Below are 26,572 nucleotides of genomic sequence, written 5' to 3'. Positions count from 1 at the left end.
TGGGGGGGGGGGGGGATTTAGTGGTGTGAGCCCAATATCACAAATTACAAATTTGCCTCAGAGGGCTTTACAATCTGTACACATACGACATCCCTGTCCCAGGACCTCACATCGGATCAGGAAAAACTCCCCAAAAATAACCTTTGACAGGGAAAAAAGGGAAGAAACCTTCAGGAGAGCAACAGAGGAGGATCCCTCTCCCCGGATAGACAGATGCAATAGATGTCATGTGTACAGAATGAACAGCATTACAAAGTTACATAAACACATTACATGAATATGACAATGTATGTGAATAAGAAGGCTGATTTGGTGGTTTGCTTGGTCTTCTATTGTTGTCTACAATCTGTTTGTTGTGTGGCACCCAGATCATGATTTCCAGCTGCAATATGCCCTTCTGTGATTCATCTGTTACCCTTCACAGACAATGTACCAGGGGAGGATCATCAGCTGTCCGAGCCGAGCGGCATTTTCGTGGAGAGGCCGGAGAGTGCGACAGCAACAAAAGGTCTGGCAAGAGGATCCGCCATAAAAGTCCTGAATTATATCCAAAATGAAAGCATTCGCCCACTTAGGGCCAAATTCCTGTTGGAATACAGTCAGTTAATCTATTAGAATTAATTACTGCGTCTCATTCTTGTTCCCTTGCAGGCAAGGACATTACATTTGTGGCTAAAGTTGACTCCTCGAACCTGTTGAGGAAGCCAAACATGAAATGGCTGAAAGGGAAGTGGCTCGACCTGGGCAGCAAAGCTGGGAAGCACCTGCAGTTCAAAGAGGTCTACGACAGGAACACCAAGGTGTGTATGTGTTAATAACACCTTCGTACATTCATCGTTACAGAGATTATTAGCCAATCCGTGGCGATGTTAGTTTGTGGACCAATTTGGTCCAGAATAAAATATCTTTTTCGTGTGCTTGAGATATTCATGATCCCCAGAGGATCATCTGTACTTTGTGCCTCGAGTACAGCGTCAGGGAGCCTGTGTTAACACTGTTACTCTCAACTTTTAAATGAATTTATGAAAGTGAAAGACTGTATGTATGCATACTATTACTAACCTATCACGTATTTGACATAACAACTTCCCCATTCGTTGAATTTCCCACTTTTCCCACTTTTTGCAAAAGATGGGCTCATTTAGTATTCCACAAAAATAAACTGTAAACTTTTAAATCATTCTGAATTGCAAAATAAAGGACATGGAGGGAATGATGAGTATTTAATCAAACAAATGGTATCGATCGACCGGCTGACTCAAGCCCCTTTATAGCCACAGGAACTTTTCTCAGGACGAGGAACTCATGCGTTTCAACCGCGGAGACCAGGGTCTAAATTAAGTTATATTAAGTTACATTAACCTCCAATAACAGTGTTGTACTTTCTCAAAGTACATGAACTCTCGGGATGGGGTTTGCAGGGATGACCATGATGGATCGAGACGGAGAGCGCTGAGGCTTCAACTAGTGTACCGCTTCATTCTTAATACAAGGAAGTACTCGTTTATTGATTTAGGACCTTTTAAGGACGAGGGCAGATCATTTGTCTTTGTTTCATAACGTGAAAAGTAAAATGAGTCGTTGCTGTTGCTTCTCTCTGTTCTTGAGGAAGAGAGCTCGGGACAGCGTGGCGGAGCTGTGAAGGAGAGAATACAAGTTATTTTCCTGTTGTTTCACGTGGGTACTCAACAGATGATTTACTGTGGACACAGACTTACTGTAGTTCCCCTTTCCTCCCCACATCTCATTAATTACAACATGCATCAGCAAATACCGCGCCGCAGTAAATGTCGTTGCACTGGGTTATTTTTTGATGACAAAATGCAGGTCGGCAGAGTGTGTTTACATGTCTTGTCGCCTTTTCATACACACATATTTGCCTCATCATTGCAGGTGTTTGGATGCAGACCCCCAACGGGCTGAAGGAACCTTTTAGGTTCCAGATGGCGAAACCTATATTGGTCAAACTGTGTTATCTGTATATTCTAAGCACGTGTTTGTGAGCACGTACTGCAGATCTGTGCATGTACGCTTCTGTGTGTGCTCATTTAACTGTGTGTCATCCTAGCACATCATCCCTCTCTCTCTCTCTCTCTCTGTCAGATCTACACTTACGAGATGAGCCTCATCAAAGTAGTGGATGGAGACGCAGGTGGCTACCGCTGCGAGGTCACCTCCAAAGACAAGTGCGACATCTGCACATTCGAAGTCACCGTGCAGGGTAGGTGTGCAGACCGAAAATCTCATTATTGTCATCTTCCATTCAGCGTATCCACCCGCACGACGTAACCGGCTTTGTCAGCCAATAACTCAGTGAGTGCGATACACATTAGGGCCTATCATTCAGTGGCCGAGCGAGGTCACCGGTCCATTATTCCTTTGCTGCTCCAGCCTGCTGTGTAAGGAATTAAACCCAGCCGGGCTCTCACCAGTCTCTCTCCTTCTGTCTGCTTTCAGCTGTACAAGAAGAGCAGCAGGACAACATCTTGGAGTCGTTTAAGCGATCGTGAGTGTGTCAGTGTCGGCGAGGGTCTACTCAACGTGTCAGCCTCCTTCACACTGTCTCCCATATGCGCCTCTGTAGATCGCTGCCCGTGGGCATCTGTCAGTCTCAATGAGTGTCTCCGCCTGTGTGTCTGTCTATCCCTTAGTCATAGCCGACTTTGTACGAGTCCGTCTGTCTGCCTTCTCTGCCGCTCTGTCATGTCTCAATGCGTCTGGTTCACCTGGAGTCCCTCATGGTTTAGCATCTCGGGTATTTCGTCACTTGTCTCGGTGGCAAGTTCCTCAAGGGAGTCTAAAAAAGAAAAAGTATCCCCTCACTGTTTATTTCTGTCTGTGCCTTGTATGAAGTGTCTTGTGACTGTGTGGCTTTTTTAAATTAGTTTTTTAATTATTTATTTCAGCTGCTCAGGCTCAGGCTGTTTACAGTATGCGTCCTGCGTGTTTGTAAATCAGCCGACACCTTCCCACTGAGATCTTGAGTCTCCATATTTGTAATCTGTGTTTAAAAATATAATTTCCTTCCCTCGTTAGAGCGCGAGCAGAAAGGCACAGGTCTGATGACAGACACAACAGGCAAAAAGGCAGCATCATAATTAGTTGAGGTGGGATGCTAGTGTGCTGATTTGCAGAAGGAGAGAGAGGGCGAGGGGGGATGTCGGTGTGATAAATGTAAAACGAAAAGTTTGTCAAAACTCAAGTACTCAAGAGATAATGAATGCTTTTAACACCTCGTTGTGTGGAGGTCATGCAGCTCAACCTCCAAAAGGAAAGTGAGGGATCCTCATCAGATGAAAAGCCTTCACAGGGAGACCAAACATATTCAGTGCAATACATACTACAAAACAGGGACATTTTATGTTTAACAGTATTTGTCGGGACTCGGGACGCCCACCAGTGCGACATATAGGAATAGGAAGGGAGGGCTGTGAGGGAACAGCAAGGACAGTTTCCTGCAACTGACTCGGCGACCAAGAAAAATACATTCAGATTACAAGACACACAGAGGGACAGCGTCTCTGCTCAGGTAGACGTTAGTTACTCCCCGGTATCTTTATTTAGACAATAGTTGTTTGCTGCTATAACAATGTTCTGGTTGTCATATATATTGTTCCTTTAAGCGTCAACACATATCTAAATCATGGTGCGTTTGTTTATCACTCCGCACAGTGACACTTGGAGGAAAACACTGTTTGCATTTCATTTCCTTTGTTTTCGTGGTGAGCATCGAGTTCCTGCAGCGAGAGCTCCGATGAAGTGTTTCTAATAATATGCACGAGTGAGAGATGAGCGCGTTGTGCTCCCCTCTCACTGCACATGCTCGCGCACCATGAAAGAGAGCTCATTATAGTAATCCCCTGATTCCCATTTCCATGTGAACTCCAACACAACAGCTTTGGAAAATCAGTGAACTTCAGTCTGGATTCAGAAAGAAATTGCGGTTAAACAAATGCATGTGTGTAAGTTATCTGACGTCGTCTGATGCGGCACTCAAGAATCTCTCAAAAGTGCTCAAGTAGGTTGAAATGTAGCAGTTGTTGACGTCTAACATCGTTTTCACGCTCACTCACCCGACCGCTCGGTGATCAGAACGAGGGCATCATCACCTTGGGAGAATTTGCTTGCTTATGGGACTGGCGAGGGCAACATGGATGGATGTTATCCTTGGATGAACCGTTCATCCATACGACGAACATGATCACTCGGAATCGCTTAGACCTTATTGGCATTTATCTTGCTCTCCGACGGGTTCAGCGAGCCTCAACGAAGCCAGAAAAAGTGTTCACGGTGGAAAACAACAAGCACTCGAGCCTGGAGACATTTATTGGCGTGTGCCACACACAGTTCTCGTCACCTTGTTGAGCACAAGAGGGAGACTGACGACACGAGACCACGCACACTTCTTCTCATCACTTGGAGATGTGCATGTGGAGCGTTTATGCCCCTCCGTAAAGTTCTTATGATTCTGCATGAAAAGTCCCGTGTTGAATCTCAAGTGTGTTCTTCTCTGATGAATATTTCTCAGACTTCCATATAGAAACAACTTTAGTCGTGTTGTCACATCCTTTCGCTCGCTTGTGCTGATATAGACTATAAAATGTTTGCATTTAAACATGAGTATTTTGCTTACAGCCTATTTTCGTCATTTCTCCTGCTTACATGTTCTTGTCTATTGTGATTTCTGTCTGTCACTTGAATTTAGGGCATGATGGTAGCTTGTAGTCCTCATCAAACGCTATGCTCTATGTTCTCACTCATCCTATTTTGCAACTATCTGAACACATGATGAAACAAGGGTAAGATTTAATTACAGCCACTAATTCAATTCAATTCATTATAACGCCACCATGTGCCATCATGTTTCCTTTGTTTGCTTTATAACGTTCATGTCATTTCTGTGTATTTATAGCTCTGTGTAATGTGGGATGAAAAAAGGGAATGTGTTATCATGAATGTATATTTTCCTAATGCTCTTTTTGTGCGAGCCGATTCAGCGGTGTTGTAAATAGCTCAGGATTATTAACGCACCAAGATCTCTGTTGATCTCTTTGAATTCCAGTGGAGATGCAGGCGAGGATGCTGGTGATCTAGACTTCAGTGCCCTGCTCAAGAAAAGGTACGGCCGTCTACTTCGGCCACAGACATACACAATAACTTAAATGTGGATCTCTTACAGTTGATTTCTTTTCCTCAGGGAGAAGAAGCAAAAGGTCGTAGAAGAAGTGGATGTGGATGTGTGGAACATCCTGAAGGACGCCAAGCCCTGTGACTATGAGAAGATCGCCTTTGAGTATGGCATCACGGACCTGAGGGGCTTGCTCACGAGGCTGAAGAAGATGAAGAAGGTGGAGCCCAAGAAGAGTGATGGTGAGGAGCGAGGGAATAGACAGGAGAGGTGTTATGAGGCAAAAGGAGACAAAGAGTGAGGCGGCAGCCAGGAAACAAGAGCCGTTTAATGCAGCAGGCTGTAAATACCAGCATCGTTTAAAGGCCTCGGGGGAGTGGGGGTGGAGGGGAGGGACAACAGGTGGAATGTGCGTTAGCATATGCTTACTGCTGGCTGGCACTTATGGAATATTTGGCTGTCAAAGCAGTGGATGAACTCTACTGTGTTCTTTCTCGTCAGCTTTCCTGAAGAAGCTGGAAGCGGCCTACTCTGTGGAAAAGGGCAAGAAGATCCATCTCATGGTGGAGCTGGCTGACCTCAACGCTCCAATCAAGTGGCTCAAAAATGGACAGGAAATCAAACCGTCGGCCAAGTAAGCAAATTACCACTATGTGCACTGAGTAGTGGTAAAATGTGTTGACGATACGAGTCCACCAAGTGCACCAAAGTTGCAGGAAAAGTTTTTGAACAGTTAAACTGTAACATTTAAATTCATACCTTGAGACCTTTGCTGCTCCATTAAGTCATAAAAAGTGTGAGCTGTACTAGAAATTCTACAAAACTATACTTTAATGTTATATGAAGATGTGGGCTGATCACTGACTGACATCTTGTTGGTTGCTGCAGCCAGAAAATAAAATTAGGCAAACAGCAGTGAGACTGGTGGGAGCTTAGGGCTGCGAAATTATTAAAATGTTGGTTTCCGACAATTAAATGAACATGATCAACTGAAATATTGGTATTTTATATGTCAAATTACAATTGTCATGAAGACACACTCATTGACCCACGGGTGACATTTATCATGTTTACGCTGGTCCTTTACTCAGTTATCCAAAGTTAAGAGTGTTTGCTGAATCTGACGTGGTTCACTGTTCCGAGACTATCGTCCGGAAAAAAAAGTAAGAGAAAGTTAAGATAAGAATATCAAAATGTTCTTTCTTGAGGTCCAACGATCTGGAGAAGTATGAGTGAAGAACCAGGGTTGATGCACATTGAGTAGTAGATGGCTTGCAGGTGCGCAGATTGGAACAGGTGAATCAGCTTGGCAGCAATCCGCACTTTCTGCAGACTTTGCCCAAGCGACTTACCCACAATTCTTAGTAATACGTTACCAGTGGGTTACCCATGCAAGCGTGGAAACGCTTGTTTGGCGATTACTCCTCAAATCAGAGAGTAAAAAGTATAAAATAAATAACCACAATTGCACACGACATTTGATGGTGTTGCCATGGTAACGGCATATGTCGCAACATTAGTGTTTACACCATTTGAAGCCTTTTGCAGCCTCTCACACTGAACAGGTAACGTCAGTTCGGTCCCTGAGGGTTCAGGGTTTGAGGCCTTGGGGAGGACATTGGGATCGGGCCTGGGAGATAAGCGGATCACGGCCATTAAACGCTCTGGACATCACTGGAACTGCACGTGGTTGTTAATTATCTGTGGGTTCCTCCAAGCAACCCTTTCCCCACTTTTTATATAAAATATTATACATGAACATATATTAACTTTTTTGCATTGCACATGGACTGGAAACCTTCTGAGATGAGTCACAATTGTTTTTATTAAAAATCTTTAGGAACAAACTTTCTGACTCACATCAGATATAAATGTTAGTTTTGAGCATCTTTAGCCTGCAGAGCTCTCCTCAGTGTCTCTCGCCCTCCACTTTTTTCTTTCCTCTCCTTCAAAGGCTTCTTTTTGCACACTGGACACGAACAGAGGCCTTCAGAGTGAAAGCCATATGTTTTTGGACCCATCTATCCACAGCAGTCTTTGTCACTCTTTATCGTAACCGTTCCTGGCTCACCAATACGCATGATTACATACCAATCGATTACGTGGCTTGTATACAAATTATACTTTTTCATTGGTATAACTACAAATGCTTTATGGGAACAGCTTGAATTAAGGAGTACTCTTCTTTTCTGAAGACCTACACGTGTACGAAAAGCATAAACGCCGACAAATAAATAAAAATGTAATGCTATTTTAAATGTATTAACACTTTAATGTACTGCCTCATCTCTTGCTATTCTAGTTAAACTCACGAACGGCAGTTGCCACCTTAAGTTGTGCAGTGATGTGAAATATTTCCCATCACACCTTCTGTTGAGTGTGATGATGATGAGCCTGTGGCGTCACCGTAGGTAGTGCTTTGATTTTTTGTCACCATGTCCGTACAGCAACCCAAATGTGTGTCTGTGTGTGTCTGTGTGTGTGGGTGTGTGTGTGTGTGTGCGTGTGCGTGGGAGCATACACTGAAGGTCTGAATAAGAATGTGTGTACTCTGAGTCAGACTCCTCGTCTTCAGGCCTCTATGCATCTGATTTGCTGAAAGCACTTATTCATTATTTTTCATTCGCTCTCTTTTTCTGTGTGTCTTTCTCCCCTCGTCTGTTCTTGATCCTCCTCATATAATCTTCCCCCATCATCCAGGTATGTGTTTGAGAGCGTGGGCAACAAGCGGACACTCACTATCAACAAGTGCAACCTGTCTGATGACGCAGCGTACGAGTGCGTGGTCGGGGAGGAGAAGTGCTTCACGGAGGTTTTTGTCAAAGGTATATGAGTCACTGTCTTTGGAGGAATCCTTCTTTCAGACGGAAGAGGGTTTATTTCTGCTCGGTTTAGCAAATGCTGTCATTTGAGTGTAGAGAGGCTTGACAGTTCTGTTCCCTTCCGTGTGTCTTTTACGCCACACAGTAGCATGCCTGCTCACTCATTCTTAATGAGTGAAATTATTGCTTTGTTATTGTCATGTATCCCTGCTGTTGTGCTTTACATATTTATGGGCTGTCACATTTATCAGAGGTTGACTGATATGTGAGTTTTTGAAGGTCACTTTGATTGATGTTCAATTTAAATATTAACATAATGTGGTAATATAGGGTATATTTATATTTTATACCAAAATGTTCAAGTACAAGTATTCAATGTTTCTTATATTGTTGATAATGATAATGATAATATTAATAATGAATAATAATGACAATAATGATGTACTACTATCACTACTCTTAGTTTTATTAGACACACATTATATTCTATTCTATTATTGTATGTTATATTATATTTTATAATATAATATTGTGTTATTTTAAGTTATATCATATCATATTATACTATATTATATGTTATAATATAATATAATTTTATTTTAAGTTATATCATATTATATTATACTATATAATATAATATTGTATTATATAATATAATATAATTTGTTTTAGTCTCTTGTGCTTACCTCAGTGGTCTCATCTCTGTCCTTTGTGTGTGTGAGTATGAGAGGTTTTAATAGATGTAATTAGGTCAACTGCTTCTACGTTAATCCCATGCTTTACTTTGTGTGCTCGCTGCTGCCCATCCTGCTTTTACATTATCAGAGGCCATACGAAAGGGCAAGCTCTTCACCACAGACATGCAGCTACAGTGTGTGTGTCCGTGTGTGTGTGTTCACTTCATGTTGTTGTTTGTGTCGATAACAAACATGATCCATGCCAGTTTGCAAACATATACATCATCTACATCAGCACCTTGCTGCTGATTCATCTTGATATTACTGAAGGCAGTGGGGAGTTCGGTAGATGACAACTAGTCAAAACCATAAACTAGCGTTCACAGTACTAAAATAAAAAAATACGCTGGCTTTTGCCGTGTTGTGTGAAGCGATTGGCATAAAATTCAACTCTCACAAAGCTCTAGAAGCAACACGAGGTAGGGTTGAGTAAATGTACACTACTTGATTGTGTCACTTTAAGTAGTCGCTCTGCTTCACTTTTCCTAAACGGTAAGTAGTTACTCAGTAAATCTCCTGAAGGTGTTTTCATTAACATGATCTCAAATTACGCCGAAGCCATCGAGCTCAGTCACGTTGTACATGTTTCTGTGGCTCTCTTTTAAAGCTGAGGTTGAAGAGAATTGAGATGCCCGGAGGGGACGACTGGATGCCGACGATGACAAATAGCTGAGCATCAAGCGTCACACCATGTGGTTACACTGTGTGACTCCCACCCCCTCAGGAGACTCGAGGTGCCTCCCACCTCTGCAAGACGGCTGTGGCACTGATACAGATTTTAGGAGTCCGTTGTTCTCTGTGTGTTAGTCTGTCCTACTTATGGAGAACACTCACATACTTGCCACCTTCCACCCTTCCGCAGAGGAGGGAAAATACAAAAATACAGCTGATTTAAATAACTATAGCTGTTGTGTCTAGATCTGGATTGTAAGTTTGAAAACTCAAAATGAAAGCATGTTTTTTCTGATGAAATGATCAACTTGAGCTTCCGATTAATGAAGCTGATTGATAAACAGTGAATTCAAAATCAGACAAAACTCTTCACACCTGTAAAACAAACACTTTAATGTCCCTTTTTGTTAGTTTTTAGTCATAAATTAAACAAAATGGTTTACAACCATAACGAAACATCGCATAACTAATATTGTCACGATAAACCCATATATTAAACAACGATGTGGATTCACATCCCGTAGTAGTAAGCTAAAGTTATTCCGTGTTGTGCTTAATTTGGACCCAGCCGATACTTTATTGGAAATCAAGACTTTGCATGTGCTAGAATTCAGCCGGACTCCAACAATGATTGACTGTACAAAACAAAAGCCTGACTCACTCGACTGGAACACCAGCTCTGTTCATCCACCACACTTGTTTCACCCTCCTCAGTATACCTCTGGTGATTTCCCGTAGATCTACCAGGTTTATGACTTTGCTGTTTTCAGAGTTTGATTCAAAGCTTTGGGTTTTGTCTTCAGAGCCTCCGATCACCATCACCAAGCTGCTGGATGACGTTCACACCGTGGTGGGAGAGAAGGTGGAGTTTGAGGTGGAGGTGTCCGAGGAAGGAGCCAATGTCAAATGGTGAGCCAGTATATCAGTTCATTAGGAAATGCATTGTTAATTTAATAATCGGTGAGGTCTAATTATTACTGATATTATCCTGTATCGATGAGTAAACGGAGGCCCCGTAAAACAACAATAAAAAGTCTGATGGGAAATATTGGCAAAACTCATATAGTAGTATTTTCAGTTCAAGTAATAGATTTATTACATGGCCAGCTGTAGTTTATTACATTTATGTTGGAGTGTTACAGTCTTCTGGAATTTGACATGATAATCTAGTTTCAAAAGCCAGTATGCAGTAGCCTGTCTTCACAGAAGGAGCGCTTGTTCTCAGCAGGACAGCAGTCAATATGACTGAAAAAAAATATATTGTTGACTTCTTCATTTTTTATAACTTTTCTTTTTTTTACAATACTAAAAAAAAAAACTAAAATAGATCTGCGAAAATGTTCTCCTTCTGCATCGCTTTGAAAATAGGCCAAAGTCTTGTGATCCCTGAAGGCTCTAGCCATGTAGAACGTTGCAGACATGTCAATCAGCTCTCCCTCCTCTGACGCGCGCGTGTGTGTGTGTGTGTGTGTGTTGTGTGTGTGTGTGGTGTGTGTGTGTGTGGTGTGTGTGTGTGGTGTGTGTGTCTCTCGTCAGGATGAAGGATGGAGTTGAGCTAAACAGGGAAACAGCAGGTTCAAAGTACAGGTTTAAAAAGGACGGGAAGAGACACATTTTGATCATAAATGAAGCTACGAAGGAGGATATTGGAATGTATCATGCGCTCACCAACGGCGGCGAGTCGAAGGCAGAACTGGAGATTGAAGGTACTGGTTCCACTGTTAAAGTCAGAATACATGTTCGCGGGTCACCAGCTGCTGTATAAAGTTTGTTAACAAGTATTTCAGACATGGCTGTTTAATTAGGAGCTTAAGGGGACAGTTAGTTACACATCAGCACATGTTGATGTTTTCCTTCCTGACAAGCATGGGAAGCAATAAATTAGCCATTACTCATCTCATGATTGATATTACTTCAAATATCCCGTGTTATCAGTAGTCCATCACATTATTCGTCATGCTAATTTTCTTCTACACCTCCCAAATTGATGGTTGGGTCTTGTCTCACCCCTCAGACATCAGGCTATCGAAGGCGCTACAGTTAGAGCCAGACGAGTCTCTCAAATTGATTAGAGCGTGAGAAAATGTCTGTCCTCAGTGGACCCTCCAGGCTTAGTACACAAGCTGATCAATATGAACGCAGTGTTGCAACCTAGATCGCAGAGACTTCCTGAATAAGATGGAGCAACATTATCATCGTGTCCCACAATGTATTCAATTCATTATATCAAATGTAACATACAAGTCATTTTAAAGGAATGGTTCGGGGCTTTGGGTAATAATTCAGTTCATAGCCATGTGTGTTTGTTAAGTATGAAGCTATAAGAAGCAGCTATAAAGACTTTTTTGCTTGTACGATCTCAAAGATCTCTCTTTTTTTCTCACCTATGGCGATTTTATGTAATAATGTAATTGCAGCTATGTTTTTGGATCTCACTTCCCAGATATCCAAAAAGTGTCAAATGTGTGACATCAAACAGTTGATCATTCATCGTCTATCGTTTTATTTGTCGCCTAAAAAACTGTATGCCGCTTCTCTCAATGAGTCTCCGCCTACCCTCAAAATACGGCAAATCTAAGGGCTTTCATCAGCAGTCACCATTGTGGTACCTCATTTGACGATAGATGAGTTACTTTATAGACATTCATTTTACTTAAAATCTTCAAGATATTAATTTAAACACAAGAGATATAATGATAATTCCTCAAAATATCAAACTATTTCTTTTTCTTGATGAAGAAGAAATGCTTGTTGCTGAATAGACACACCGATCTATGTTGCTTCAGATAAGGAGCTGGAGGTTCTCCAGAGCATCGCTGACCTGACAGTGAAGGCTGCTGAACAGGCCATGTTCAAGTGCGAAGTGTCTGATGAAAAGGTGACGGGGAAATGGTTCAAGGACGGCGTGGAAGTCCAGCCCAGCGATCGCATCAAAATCACACACATTGGAAGGTATTAAATCAATGTCTGAATGTCAAAAAGGATGTTGTTTGGAGCTCACTGTCAGAGGCATCATGTGCACACACACACACACACACACACACACACACAAGCATATAGCTATCACAATAAGCACTGCCTAACACATGGTTTGGCAAAATATTACCATTGCAGGATAGGCTGCAATCTGTGCACACACACACACACACACACACACACACACACACACACTCATCTGCACATCGTACACCCCCCTAGGGTCTAGGGTTTCGCTCAGTAATCCCTCCATCAGAGCCGCCAGTGGCAGGAGATACGCCAAGACAACAGCGGTCACACAAGGTGAAAGCCATTTAGTATGTTTCTCACTCTGCGATATTGCCTCGTGGAGCATGTTGCCACGGCAACAGTCTGATGCATAATTGCTGGTCACAACGAGTGTTGTCTCCTTGGTAACATCTGGCAACATGCCCCCAGGACCCACAAGCTGATGATTGATGAAGTGAAGCCTTCGGACGCTGGAGATTATACGTTTGTCCCTGATGGATACGCGCTCTCTCTCTCTGCAAAACTCAACTTCCTGGGTGAGAGCGCCACGCAAACCAAAACGTGAAGCATTTGACCAGCTGACCATATCTGAATAAGACTAATTCATATATTTGACCCCTCAGAAATCAAGATCGATTATGTTCCCAGACAAGGTAAGTATATTGTTATTTCAAACCACATCATCATCTTTACAGTGTATGTATAGATGTGAGGGGCTGATAATAAGGTCCAATATTAAGTTGGATTTAAGCAGCACACCTAGTGTCAATATGATTGAGGTCACTTTTCTTTCTTTCTTTATTGACTTTATAGCTTTAATGCTAATCCGTTATGACAACTGGTGCACACTGCTCACCAGACTTAGAGGAAGTTAAGTTAAGAAATATGTTTTAAATAGAAATATTGCAGTTTTCAATGTTAACGCATATTTGAACTATGAGTCTTTTAAAAAAGTAGAAAAGTGCCGGAAACATTGACTTGAATTTACACAAAACACTAACAGCGGTGTCCTGATTGAAAGTCCTGTGTTTGTCTGGCCCATCCATACTCGACTGTCTGTATCTTTGCACTGCGTCTGATTTTGACGCGGTACAAAGATACAGACAGTCGAGTATGAAAGGTGTCTCATGCAGTGGGACCAAAGCGGCACTATCAGGTCCAGGTTGGACAGTATGTTATGCTTCTCACCTGAATGACCTCCCTCCCCCTGTCTTCTCCTCTCATGCTCACCACGACAGACCCTCCCAAAATACACCTGGACACCAGCGGCACCGGCAGCAAGAACACCATCACCGTGGTGGCCGGAAACAAACTTCGCCTCGACGTTGAGATCACAGGCGAGCCGGCGCCCACTGTGTGCTGGATGAAAGGAGACGAGGTGAGGAAGAAAAGAGAGGATTCTGACCGTTCACCTCAGACACACACACTCTCTACCTTTGTGCGTCAATCAGAGCGTGCCGACGTTAATCACTGAACAGCACAAGAGAAGAATGAAACATGACGAGAGGTTGAATCCGCTGTCCCGTGGCAGCGGTGTCGTCATGCGACTGGACTCTCTCCAGCAGTCTTGTTTGCTCTGTCCGTGTCTCCCGTCTGTCCCGCCCTGCGCGGTAGGTGGTGTCCGAGGCCGAGGGAAGGGTCCGCGTGGAGTCGACGAAGACCCTGAGCACCTTTGTGATTGAGGGGGCGGAGAAAGGCGATGAGGGCCCCTACTCCATCACCGTAACTAACCCCGCCGGAGAGGACAAGGTTGAACTCATGATTAAGATTGTGGGTCAGTGGCTTTTTCTCACTTTTGCCTTTTTTTCACCTCTCTTCTGTTGCTCCTATTCTACTTCTCCTGCTCCTCCTCTGCTCTTGAACAGAAATTTTCATCATGAAATAAGTGAAAAATTGTTATGGTTGGTGCCATCTAAATTTGAGGTACATCCCAATGCCAGCTAACAAAGATGTGCTGAATGTGTATTAAATATTCATTATTTAATTATTATCAGTTTGTAATTTGTCATCAGCTAGATGATCTGGCACAGTCTGCTTTAATTTTTGTACATGTTTGGTTAGCAAGGGGCATTTAAAGCAAGACGTGAGAATTGATTTAGCATGGTTGATACCGATTAAGGCAGACAGGATTTCAGAGAACTTTCAAGGTTCGATTCAGAGTTAGACTCTCAGATAGACAAAAAATAATGGAAAACACTTAATAAAATAATACTGCATGTTTGAAAAATCTATGCCTTGGAATGTGGCCAGCTGTATGATAAAATTAGACATGATTCACCTTCATGAAAGCATCCTTTAGGCTCCACATAAGCAGACCAGATATTCTGATTGAAGTCCAGTCAAGACAGAGAAAAGAATATATATATATATATATATATATATATATATATTTATCATAAATATTTTCTTAGCCAACCAAAATGTTCCAATTAACTTAATGAACTGAAAACAAACGGTGTAAGAGATAAAGCACCGAGACCGGACAACGCTGAGGTAACGACCTGCCAATCACAAGGTAGCCAATCCCTGAAGCATACTTTGATTTATGATCTATTTTAATCTAAACGGGACCAGAATGTACTAAATTAACATCATGCTGTATTGAAGAAGACTTAAACCCGCCACTGAGACCACACATTCATGTTTTCAATGTTTACTGAGGTCATTTTTGCATAGATTTCTACACAATCTGACTTCTTTTTGTAACCAGGGGAGTCTCCTCTTGATGAAAGCAGGATTAAGGTCTGACAGTAACTAATGGCTGGAATGTTTTCAACGCATAATAAAATATCTACAATACTAGATCATGCTTTGAAATACGATTCCGTTCTCTACGGTAAGCAGTGTAATGTGAAAGTACACTTGATTTGTCGTAACTGGCTAAATCTTTGCTGCTGCTAAATGACTTATATGACACTACAAAGTAATTTGACAGGTAAGTGGGTATGACCAGTGGTGTGAAAGACAAATCTGAATAATTGAATTAGGGTCAAAGCAAAGCTAAGGATGTGATGTTCAAATGTAGTACTGTACTGCCTATAAAAAACACTTATGTCATAATCATGCCTTCTCTCTTTTCTCCCTCTGTTTTATCTTTCCATAAACAACTCTAACCTGCATCTCCAGATGTGCCCAACCCTCCTGAGAATGTCGAATGCACATCAGTTGGCGAGGACTTTGGCACGATCACTTGGGACCCTCCTGCATTTGACGGCGGAGTTCCCATTAAAGGTACCCCTGAAACTTACACAGCGGCTAACGTTCAGATCTTATGTCGACCTCCCTGGAGAAAACAGCAGTTCAGTATCCACTCTGTTCATCACATGTGAACTCCCGTATGTTCTTCCTCCAGGGTACCTGATGGAGAGGAAGAAGGTTGGCTCATCCAGATGGACCAAGCTGAACTTCGATGTTTACGAGTCCACCACATATGAGGCTAAGAGGATGATCGAAGGTGTACTCTATGAGATGAGAGTTTTTGCAGTCAACGGCATTGGCATCTCTCAGCCCAGCGCAAACTCAAAGCCCTTCATGCCCATTGGTGCGTTGCCATTTATCATTAGTAGAATGGTTAATTAACAGAGGCTTTTCACACAATGCTCATTTTGAGGCAGCTTAACCTACCTCCCATCCCATTTACACTGGGTATTAACGTATTAATTAGCTCCTGTCTCTCTCAGCCCCCACCGGCGAGCCCACTCGTCTCACGGTGGATGATGTGACAGACACTACCTGTGCACTCAAGTGGCGTCCTCCAGAGAAAATCGGAGCAGGCGGCATCGACGGTTACATCATTGAGTACTGCATAGAAGGAAGTAAGTACACGCAACCTGTCTGTCACTTCATAGTAAAGGCCTGTACACACAGTGAAAGCTTAATTTGTGCGATAACATCAATATGTTCTTTGTGTTAAGAGTAATTTCACACAGAGCATGACTATTACGTTATTTCTTACTCCTCACTTAGTTTTCCGAGATTTTGCACCGGTAATTAATGCATCGACCAATGAAGTTCTCCAACACGAACTACAACAACAATGAGGCTCCGCAGTCCAAACAAAGATTAAAATTACTCATTTCAACGTTGACAAAGGCAGAACAGGTCAGATCCAATCCTTCCATTATTACCTTTCAATGTTCAAGCCCGTGACATTTACACTGTAACTGTTTACCATAAGAAAATACAATCAGTATATACTCAAATAGACAGTTGATAAGTTGTTTGATAAGTTTTCTAATCTATTCAAACCTTTTATTGAAAAAGTACCGCAACTGCTGCTAATTCACATTGCTGCTGGTATGAATAGCTTTGATGTGAAATATTGGTAGTATTTTTCATTTTTGTGTTGTCCATTTGGTCTTACGGCATTTTTAGAGAGTTTATACGCTGTAATAAATGTAAAAGTTAAAAGAAATTGGATATTAATGCTCAACAAACCTGTATTATTAAGGTCAAGGTTTTGGTTGATGTTCATCCTCCTCCAGGATAACTGTCTTTGTCTCTTTTACTAGCTAACAAGACAAAGCCATGCTAAAGGAGGATACACTAGCCAAAATAAACATGTCAACGTTAGCTAAACTCCTCCCCCAACTAGCGACTGCCAAATCATAGCAACCTTAACTAAGCAACGGGTCTGTCAAGGACCTCCAAATAAGAGCAATAGCAACCAGGCATTACGTCACTACCAAATAGCATTTCATTAAATTAGTTTGTGACAGGTTATGTTAAGAAACATATAGCCCAATTCTTGACTACATATCTACAGTGTAGTATTGCTCAGTCTTGGCCAGCCTCAGTCTTGGGGTAGTCTCCATGTGCATATTCAAGACCCCTTTTTTAAGGTTCCCATTCCATAACCAGTCGGCTGGAGTCTGCTACATTTAGTGTTTTCAACCAAAGCTGGTGAAATCTGTTAGCTAGAGATATGTCTACTTTTGCCGACTTCTGAATGCAAGGACCCAATATTTCAGAAATCACTTTGGATTTTGAGCGATAAATCTTCCCGTGTTTTTAGGGATTGTTTCTGGTTTTCTGACCTGCTCCTTGACGGATCCTTTCTCAGGTGATCAGTGGGTGCAAGCCAACGAAGAACCAGTGGGGAAGAACCAGTACAGGGTGAAGGGTCTCCCAATGGGGGAGAAGATGCTGTTCAGAGTGGTGGCGGTCAACATCGCTGGACGCAGCCCCCCCGTCACTCTCTCCCAGGCCGTCACCATCAGGGAGATCGTGGGTAAGAGAAGAAACCATCATGATTGACAGACATTCAACTGAACGGTCGTAATTTAAAATGCACCACACTTCTCTGCGTAGCTAAAAATCAAACTAACAGACATATGACGGAGCTCGAACATTTCACAGCTTTGGTACCAGTCAGTAACGATGTTCAGCCAAAAAACAACGTCTAATTAAAAGGCTTAGCATTGGGTCTTAGCTGTTATACATGGATTATTTCTTAACCACATCCTGCATCCAAAAAAGAATAATTCCACTGGGTCTTCCCAGTAATACGCATGTAAAAGATGCACATGCTGTACATCTTATATATGTACAGTCCCCCTACAACACCCACTCCAATTCTAGTCTAATCTTTTCCTTCTCCGTCGCTAATGTGTCTACCAACCAGAGAATCCAAAGATCCGCGTGCCTCGCAATCTGAGGACCAAACTCATCAGGCTAGTGGGCGAGAAGGTGAACTTGGTCATCCCCTTTCAGGTTAGTCTGAGTCTGGCCAAGCTCTTGGTTTTCTTGTTCTATTTGCAAAAGCTTAGCAAAACCAGTTACGCCAAGAGTGACAAAATACGAGGTGCTTAAAGATTACTTGGTTTCCTCTGCATCATTCTTTTAGTAAATGGCTATTTCAGACTTTGAAGTCTTTCTAACAAAGTCTGGGTTGCACCAACAAATATCCTTTTTTAAACCTGATCATGGTTCTCCTTTAAATCAATTGCACCAAACTTGTCTTAAAATTAAGAAAGATCTCATTTTTAAACCCAACAGCCAAAACATGCTGAACCCAAAACAGGAAATGACATTGCATGCAAATTTATTAATTTTGATTTGGGTAAGCAAATTGAATTAATTAATTAACTATTGGTTTAAACTTAAATTTACAAAACAGATTTGTTTTTGTTTCTGCTTCATTAAAAAAATCTGTATTTACTTATATTAAACCTAGTTTTACTAAACTCTAATTAAAGATTATCAGCCTCACTCAAACAAAAGTCACATTATAATCCACACAAAATTGGTTACTTGAAGTAAAACAACTAAAATGGACCAAAACGACAGTCAAAAGATATCAGCAGCAGATATATGGTTGCTCATTTCTGTATGTCATGTCCACATGCACTTTATTTGTATGTGTTGGATCGGTGAAATAATCACATAGCTGCAATGTGACGGGGCATTTTTTTCTTCTTGTAAATAGCAAATCAGATCTTCAAACTTTGCGGTAACAGAAAGGCCACAAGGAGAATTACAGCTTTTTAAAAGCAACCTGTAACATGACATTGGTAAAAAGAAGCTAACCGTAAGTAGCAAAGGGGAAGGCATTGTTACAAATAATAATAGACAAGAAAAAGGGAGCCATGGCTCTACTTGCTTTTGAAGAAGCAGATGAAAAGCCTGTTCTGAGACGGAGGACGTGGCTACATGACGCTCTCCTGGGAGAAAAGAGCTCTGTCATCTTATCCAAGAGCTGGACGAAGAATGTTCAACTGCTGCTTTCACACTGAGGCAACAAGCGGTTTAACTAAAGCTGAGACATGTTTACCTGGAAAAGGACGCCCCAAACTATTTCAATGCCAAAGCTTGGAAGACATCTTTGCAAATGACTAATAAAGGAAGACTCGTTTGGAAAGGTTCTCTGAGATCGGATCGCATGTTATCTTGCTACGAATATGTTAAAGAAATAAACAAACTAATAAACTAAGTAATATGTGTAAAATAACACTAGTAAAGGGGCACCATGGATATTGATCCATGGTGCCCCTTTACTAGAGAGTCTCTATATATAATATGTCTCTATATATAATATAGGTAGTATTATGCTACCTCATGTATTGACATGAGGTAGCATAATACCTCGTAAAATTAAAAACATTTAGGAATGTTTACGTTGTTAAATGTTACCTCAATAATCACAAAACCAACTGGCAAACCTATCGCACCATGTTATTCTGTTTATTTTGCCCTGTAAACATGTCTTCCGCAGTACTTTAATTTGATTCCCTTTCAAATGACTGCAGGGTAAGCCTCACCCTGTCGTGACCTGGTCCAAAGATGGCGTTCTCCTGGAGGACAAAACCGTGGGAATTCGTACCAGTCACGTGGACACCATCTTCTTCATCCGCTCGGCAGAGAGAACCCACTCTGGGAAGTACACGCTGTCCGTTCAGATTGAGAACGTGTCGGACAGCGCTGACGTGCACATCCAGGTCATAGGTCAGTCCCGTCACCAAACTCAGCTCCACCTGCGGACGCACACTTGTGCTGCCTGTTCCCTCTTTTAGATCAGAACGCCGTGCGTGTGCGCTTTATACTTCACAAGTCACACGATTAATAACCTGTTCGGAAGGGGATGATGGCTTGAGCCCAAATCTGTGACATGTCATGAGTTTTTCTCTTTTTTTTCTTCTTCAAATTTGATGATAATTCCTCATTTCATACTCCCAGGGATCTGTGGCTCAAAGTAGCAAATCATCAAAGCGCCGATTCCTCCCTCTGGTTTATTAATCCCGGCTCCTGCACTGCCACCGCGGCCGCCAGCTCATTCCTCATTTTAGGGCTCGTCTCCCCAGGTCAGGGTGTCGGGGCAGATTATTTGCCGGGGCTCCACTGGGATTATGTGCGTGTAGACTGGGATTAGCCTTGGATTTTGAGGGCTACTCTGTCACTTCCTCCGCTGAGAAGGTTGAGCTAATGGGAGGCTGCACTCCTCTGATCGGCACCCTCTCAGCAGGAGACAGAACAAGAAGGATTACAGAAACAGTCGCGCCGCTCACTTTTCCTACTGTACTCCGCAGAGGAAGATTAATGACAAATACACTCCCATGTTGTACAGTAGTTCTGTACTGCGCCGGCCACACAGAAAGACCAATGATAAACACAATGCATTCTTCTGCTCTGTACTATTTCTCAGTTTGGCAGTTCAACACCAACAGTTTATTCTCGTATGCATCCCCACCTTTCCTTGAACCTTTGTCTTTTGCAACTCTGTCAATCTTTGCCAAGTCTCTCCCACTGCGAATGTTGATTTTTTTTTTTTTTTTACTGTTTCACTTCATCAATCCGTCCACCTAAAAGCTCGCCTTTGCGTCGACGACGCGAGAAAGGGAGACAGTTAGTTATCTCAACGAGCTGCGTAACAAAATCCTCCAACTCTATCTACATCTCCTCTCACGAACCCACCAGAAAAGCCCGGTCCTCCCGTTGCCGTGCATGTCGCGGAGGTGTGGGGTTTCAATGCGGCGCTGGAGTGGAAGCCGCCCAAAGACGACGGCAACTGTGAGATTATCGGCTACACTATTCAGAAGGCCGACATGAAGACTAAGGTACGCATGGCGGGGGAGAAGAGGAGAGGATTCAGGGATGTAATTCATTGGCAGTCATATCGGAGGTCTGCAACTGTGAAGCAGAGGTTGTGAACAGTAAATAGTGTTCGGTTAAAATCTGCTTGATGAGCACTGACCGACGGCAAGAGCCGTCACTGAAAAAATCAAGTTGTTCAAAACCTAATCCTTAACTAGAATTAACATAATCTGTACAAGATTACATTACAGTGAGGCAGTTCCTGTTCAGCTTCACCTTTACCCACAATGTTTCTGTCTTTGGTGTCTAATCCAAAACGCGTTCTCACATTACTATTTCCTGCTCTGCATGACAAGCTAGTTTACTACATTTTGCATTAACAAGCAGGAAACAAAACGGGACGTTCCTGTAGCGACAGCATTCTCCCACAATCCTGGACCAAGTTGTTGCTGTTATTAGTCAGGTAGAGAGACATGGGAAAATAGGGTCCAGGTTGAAAGAAATTACAAAGCTCACCCTTTTAAAACTGCAATCTTCAGTGAAGGCACAAATAATTGAGCGCTGTGTCTTTGTGGCACAGATTGGTTTTATGTTTTTGAGGCAGAAAGCATCCAGTGGACCTTCGTAATGGCTGCTAATTAGTCACAAACGGCAAAGCCTCACTCTACTGTAATGTTCATTATGTTGTATGATTGGACAGGAAGTTGGACCAGGGGATAGGACATTATTCAGCTTATGAAGTTCTCAACCTCAGCTATAAGCCTCTTTCAACTTCTGCTTCTCTCTATCTCTCTCTCTCTCTCTCTCTTTCTCCCTCTCTCTCTCTCTCTCGCCCTCTCTCCCTCTCTCTCTCTCTGTCCCGCATCAGGATTGGTTCACGGTCTTCGAGCACAACCGCAGGCCCAGCTGCACTGTCCCCGACCTGGTCATGGGGAACGAGTATTTCTTTCGAGTGTTCAGCGAAAACATCTGCGGCCTCAGCGTCGAGGCCGGCATCAGCGAGAACACCGCCATCGTTGGCAAAACAGGTAGCGCCCCTCCCCCCGCACCCCTCACAGAGCCGAGCACTACAATGATATGTAAAGGGAACAATGCAGAAAAAGGGGAAGGTATCGGGATCAAAATTACACACATGAAAATGAATAAAAACACAAACCAATATGATTTTCAACTATAGCACACAGTAATAACTTTAGAACAGTTTTTAGCTGTGATTAATTACTTGGATGTAATTTAGAGGAAAATGAATTCACACTGATTATATTTAACTGAAAAATTCTTTGACGGAGTGTTATATAACGTTTAATACTGGCCATGGATTATGAAAGCAACGAGGCTGGGAAATGAACGTACGCCACCAGCCAAATGCTTCTGCTGTTGTTGTGTTGTTGCCTTTGCTTACTCCACCAGAAAATGTGGCAGCCAACCAGACACAACTCCTTTTTGTTCCAAGCACTAGTCTGGCCTATAAAATTGTGAGGATCGTTGATTATAGTACCCACCTGACATCATAATGAAACACAAGTCAGTAATCTGCTAATTGAAATTTGCTTGTGTCAGTATGTGGCATGAAAGGCGAAACAATCCCAAAGCGGTAAAAAGACACAACAGTTGGTCAATGATGAAGCATCTCAGTCGACGTTTTACACAAATCCTTCAACGGATTTGACCTCGAAAGGGTTTGTTATGGGGTTATGAGACATGTCCATCAAAACATGTCATAAATATTTTTCGAGCACTCCAATGTAGCTGTTACTTTGATATTCATAAGTTGTAGTTATATCTATTGTAAATATATAAGATCATCTGACAGAGATCATGAAATCCAGCAGTATAACAAAACAATGGACAGATGATGCCACTGTTCCACCTTCATACCTGATTTACGTCCCTTTCAAAATGACATTTTCCAAGGCGACTCCTCTGTCCTTGCCTCCTCCACTCGCATCTCCGGTGGGCGAGATTAAGACAGTAGGCGAGGGAAGGTATCAAGGATGTAAAGAATTGGGAAATGAAAAAAGGCCCCGTGATTTATTCACCACAAATGTTTTTAGTTACTCGTCCTTCATCAGGGTGGCGCCTGAGGCTGCTCGAGGTGACCTTCCATGTTGTTCATTGATCAGCGATGTGACAGATAATCATCAAAGATAGCAAGTAAACAAGAAACATTATCGTCATCGTTTTCCTGATGAATGTTAACATAACTCTTTTATATAACAAGACAGTAAATATAAATACTGAAACAATACTACAACCTTATTTTTAGAATATCCTTGAGCAAATACAATCTTTCATCTCAACCCATTAATAGGTAAAAGAGGTGAATATCCATTTTTAATACCAGCGAACACATTCACCTCATGTAAGGAAACTAGACGCGTCCTCCGACACCAACCAAATGAAGGCACGCTGATTCGAGGTGAATAATGCATTCTGTGCTGGAGAGCGTTTTAATTATAATGGACCTGAAGCTCACACGGGTCTGCACCGCGCTGTGTGTGCTATTTTAAAGTAAGACACAAATTGAGGCGTGTTACACTTCTCCACCTGCCCAGGTTTGTCCCATAACCGTCCACCTTTCAAAGAGATGGAGGTGAACTGTTCCCCCAAATTCACAGCGCCCCTGGTGGACAGAAGTGTGATTGCAGGTTATGCTGCAGCCATCAGCTGTGCTGTCCGTGGCTACCCAAAGGTATTTACAACATTACCATAAACACTTGACTTCTAAACATTGTAAACATGAGTTCAAGTATTCATCAATACAGCATGTTCATTTAGTAGATTATTGTTTGTAAAATAACTGATAAAGTAGCGTATGTTTTAGGGCGAGACTAACTTGTGATTGACAGATTGCATCAACACCGTTATCCGGTCTGGGAGTTGTTCGTATTTGAACTGTAATCCTTTCACAGTTTGTTTTCATGTCATGGAAGCAAATTGCTGCATGAAAATGTCTTATTGAGCGTTTGGTTTTCCTCCACCCTCTCGTGTCACATAGGCGAATTTAAAGCTCTTAAACAGCAGTTAACAAACTAATGGGTGACATCACTGTGACTACATCCACTTCTTATCTGCAGTGCATGACCTCACCTCCTTTAGCTAACCGTCTCATCAGCTGCTGGTTGCCAGTTACTCATTTGACTTTCCTTCCTCATGTCAACAACTTCCTCCCATTTCTGTTACTGACACCGGGATGCCAGGCTCCTCGGACAACCCGAATATAATAATAATCCCACCACCCGCATCATAGTTCTGTTGCTGCCCATAGCTCCCACCAACTTCCCAGTCAGTCCAGAACGCCAGTTTGGGTGGTTTTATAAGGCAAACCCAGACAGGATTGTGATGCCTTTGCAGCAGGAATGTATTTTTATGTCGGAAGCAAGAACAGAAGGTGGAACAAAAAGATCTTTCACACTTTTTTTTTTCTTCTTTTTTTTATCCTTTGGAATCGGCAAAGATTTATCAAGCCGAAATGTTGACCTAATTTCACCTCTCCCTCAGCTCTTCTCGCCTCCCCTCATGCCTCGCTCTGTTTGTGTGCTCCTTCCTCCTCTCCTCTATCCCGCCAAATGTGGCTCCTCCTCCTCCTCCTCCTCCTCCTCCTCCTCCTCCCCCTCCTCCTCAGCCAAAGATCATTTGGATGAAGAACAACATGATCATCGGTGAAGACCCCAGGTTTATGATACGGAACAACCAGGGCGTGTTGACTCTGAATATCCGCAAGCCGAGCATGTTTGATGGGGGAAAATACTCCTGCAGGGCCATCAACGATCTCGGACAGGACGAGGTGGAGTGCAGGCTCGAGGTTCGAGGTATGCTGAACTTCCCTTCCATAACACCAGTATCAAAGCAGAGGCTCTTCAATAAAGCTCAGCGTGACAAATCTCCATCTCCTCGGTCCTTCGACTGATCTCTTCTCGTGAAGCTTCAGTTGGAACTCTAGCCCGCTTGCGCTAAAAATAAATCACCTTATTGTATTTGTCAGTTAAAGTTTCGGAGAGCCACAGATGACTCTGAGTGCTGTAGTTTCTTTAAACAGGATGATCTACTGGCTTCTCATGCTGATTTAAATGTCTCTTTTTCTTCACAGTTGTACAAGAGAAAGGAGTGGAGGCGAAGAAATGAGCGACAGCGCGAAGCAGCAGAGGATACAGTCGAACAGGAATAGTAATGGATTATGTATAATGGGATAGTCATGAATAAATATGATTAAAATAGATCACTCCCCCACCCCCCACCCCCTCTTCCTATACACTTGCCTCTCACCGCCGCCGTGACGAATGCCACATCAGTAATATGCCACACATTCTTACAGCGAGCTGCCACCTTGTCACATCCTGGCTGAGTACAGTGTAGCACTGCCCCGCTGTGACCACACACAGGAGGATCCTTCTTATCTATGAAGTGGACCTGTCACTGAACGCACTTATAAAAACAGCCTTCCATCCATTGCGGCTCCCTGTGTTGTCTGTTGTGCGTCTGTTGGATGTTTTTTTATAGGGGTGGGATGAATTTCCGATTGGGATGCAGCGGTATAGCACCGAAACCTCCGCAGTGTGACCGACCGACCGGCTTCACACCTCCTGGTGCTCGGTGTGTGAGCAGCCCGGTGATGGTTGAGTGGAGGGATCACTATTCAGCCAGGCATGGCCGACATCATGGAGCCACCGGGATTAAAAGGGGTTCTTATACACAGATATAGGCGTCTTTCATGCTGACGCACACACACACACACGTTGAGTCAGAAACACAGTCATTTCCCAGTTTTGAATATCCTTGGTTCCTTCTTGCTTCCTGTCTTGTTCACACTAGCTGGTCCATTGAAGGGAAGTGAGGCGTCAACCGCTAATATAATTTTGTTTCACCATGTTCCATTTGGTCTCTCAAAACTATTTTCTTCTCAGTGCTGTTTAACGACATAACGGCATCAAAGAGCAATTGAGCGACACTTCCACGGCGACTCGCCGGCGGCGTTTTTGGCTTGCTTGTTGCGTGAACACAGCATGGGAGATGTGAACGCAGGAGGCAAGGAAGAGACACGAGGAGAGGAATCGAGGCAACATGCATTTAACAACTGAGACATCGTTGCCACAGAGCCTCGTCATTTTAATGAGTTTAATGAGCTGCATCATCTGGCCATTGTTTTGTTATAGCGCTGCACATAATGATTTCTGTCAGATGAGCATAACAGTGATAATGACAACTTGTATATTTACTATTTTCATATATAGATATTTACATAGATAGACAGGGTGCTGAATAGACCTTGGCAAAGGATGCCTTGTGTACCACATGGCTCCTCAAGATGTGTTTTAAAATTTGGGACTTCCTAAAAGATGGAGCGCTGAAAAACAATTTCCGGGTCACAAGCCGGAGGTGTGAAACGGGAGGAGTTTGAAAATAAATGAAAAAGGCACTCCACTCGTTCCCACGTGCTGTCTTACGACATCCTCCATGGCATGACCTACAGTGGTGGGCCTCACCAGCTACATGGCTTACACTCATGCACATGCAAACACAAACACACACTCCGAATCAGGGTCTCATTAGCATCACACACTAGAGACTAATTAATGCACCCATCAACACTGCCCTAATTAGCTCTCCCACGTCATTATTGAGCAAACGAATTACCGCTAATTTACACACCCGCAAAACAAACACGGTGCCGTCTCTGCTGGGAGAGTCCACCGCGGCTC

The 26,572-nt window shown here is 42.8% G+C and overlaps 1 protein-coding gene across 1 annotated transcript in view; it reads left to right on the top strand.

The window, feature by feature from the left end:
* mybpc2a (myosin binding protein Ca) overlaps positions 1–25,057 on the top strand; it is a 45,089-nt gene extending 20,032 nt beyond the window's left edge. The window contains exons 5-30 of the mRNA XM_034539002.1: positions 425–508; positions 652–800; positions 2,104–2,221; positions 2,458–2,506; positions 5,063–5,119; positions 5,198–5,370; positions 5,630–5,762; positions 7,829–7,953; positions 10,163–10,268; positions 10,896–11,065; positions 12,146–12,311; positions 12,774–12,880; positions 12,968–12,997; positions 13,583–13,722; positions 13,959–14,118; positions 15,471–15,575; positions 15,697–15,885; positions 16,025–16,159; positions 17,407–17,574; positions 17,968–18,056; positions 19,592–19,787; positions 20,757–20,896; positions 21,742–21,901; positions 23,429–23,565; positions 24,499–24,685; positions 24,964–25,057. Coding sequence (XP_034394893.1) covers positions 425–508; positions 652–800; positions 2,104–2,221; positions 2,458–2,506; positions 5,063–5,119; positions 5,198–5,370; positions 5,630–5,762; positions 7,829–7,953; positions 10,163–10,268; positions 10,896–11,065; positions 12,146–12,311; positions 12,774–12,880; positions 12,968–12,997; positions 13,583–13,722; positions 13,959–14,118; positions 15,471–15,575; positions 15,697–15,885; positions 16,025–16,159; positions 17,407–17,574; positions 17,968–18,056; positions 19,592–19,787; positions 20,757–20,896; positions 21,742–21,901; positions 23,429–23,565; positions 24,499–24,685; positions 24,964–24,998 — 3,308 coding nt within the window. The 3' untranslated portion in view covers positions 24,999–25,057. The remainder of the gene's footprint in view (positions 1–424; positions 509–651; positions 801–2,103; positions 2,222–2,457; positions 2,507–5,062; positions 5,120–5,197; positions 5,371–5,629; positions 5,763–7,828; positions 7,954–10,162; positions 10,269–10,895; positions 11,066–12,145; positions 12,312–12,773; positions 12,881–12,967; positions 12,998–13,582; positions 13,723–13,958; positions 14,119–15,470; positions 15,576–15,696; positions 15,886–16,024; positions 16,160–17,406; positions 17,575–17,967; positions 18,057–19,591; positions 19,788–20,756; positions 20,897–21,741; positions 21,902–23,428; positions 23,566–24,498; positions 24,686–24,963) is intronic.
* Positions 25,058–26,572: the final 1,515 nt, after the last annotated feature.

Source organism: Cyclopterus lumpus, chromosome 8 (genome assembly GCF_009769545.1).
Source record: "Cyclopterus lumpus isolate fCycLum1 chromosome 8, fCycLum1.pri, whole genome shotgun sequence".
Classification (NCBI taxonomy): domain Eukaryota; kingdom Metazoa; phylum Chordata; class Actinopteri; order Perciformes; family Cyclopteridae; genus Cyclopterus; species Cyclopterus lumpus.
The sequence above is the reverse complement of the archived record's forward strand: the minus strand, read 5'-3'. Positions and strand labels throughout refer to the sequence as shown.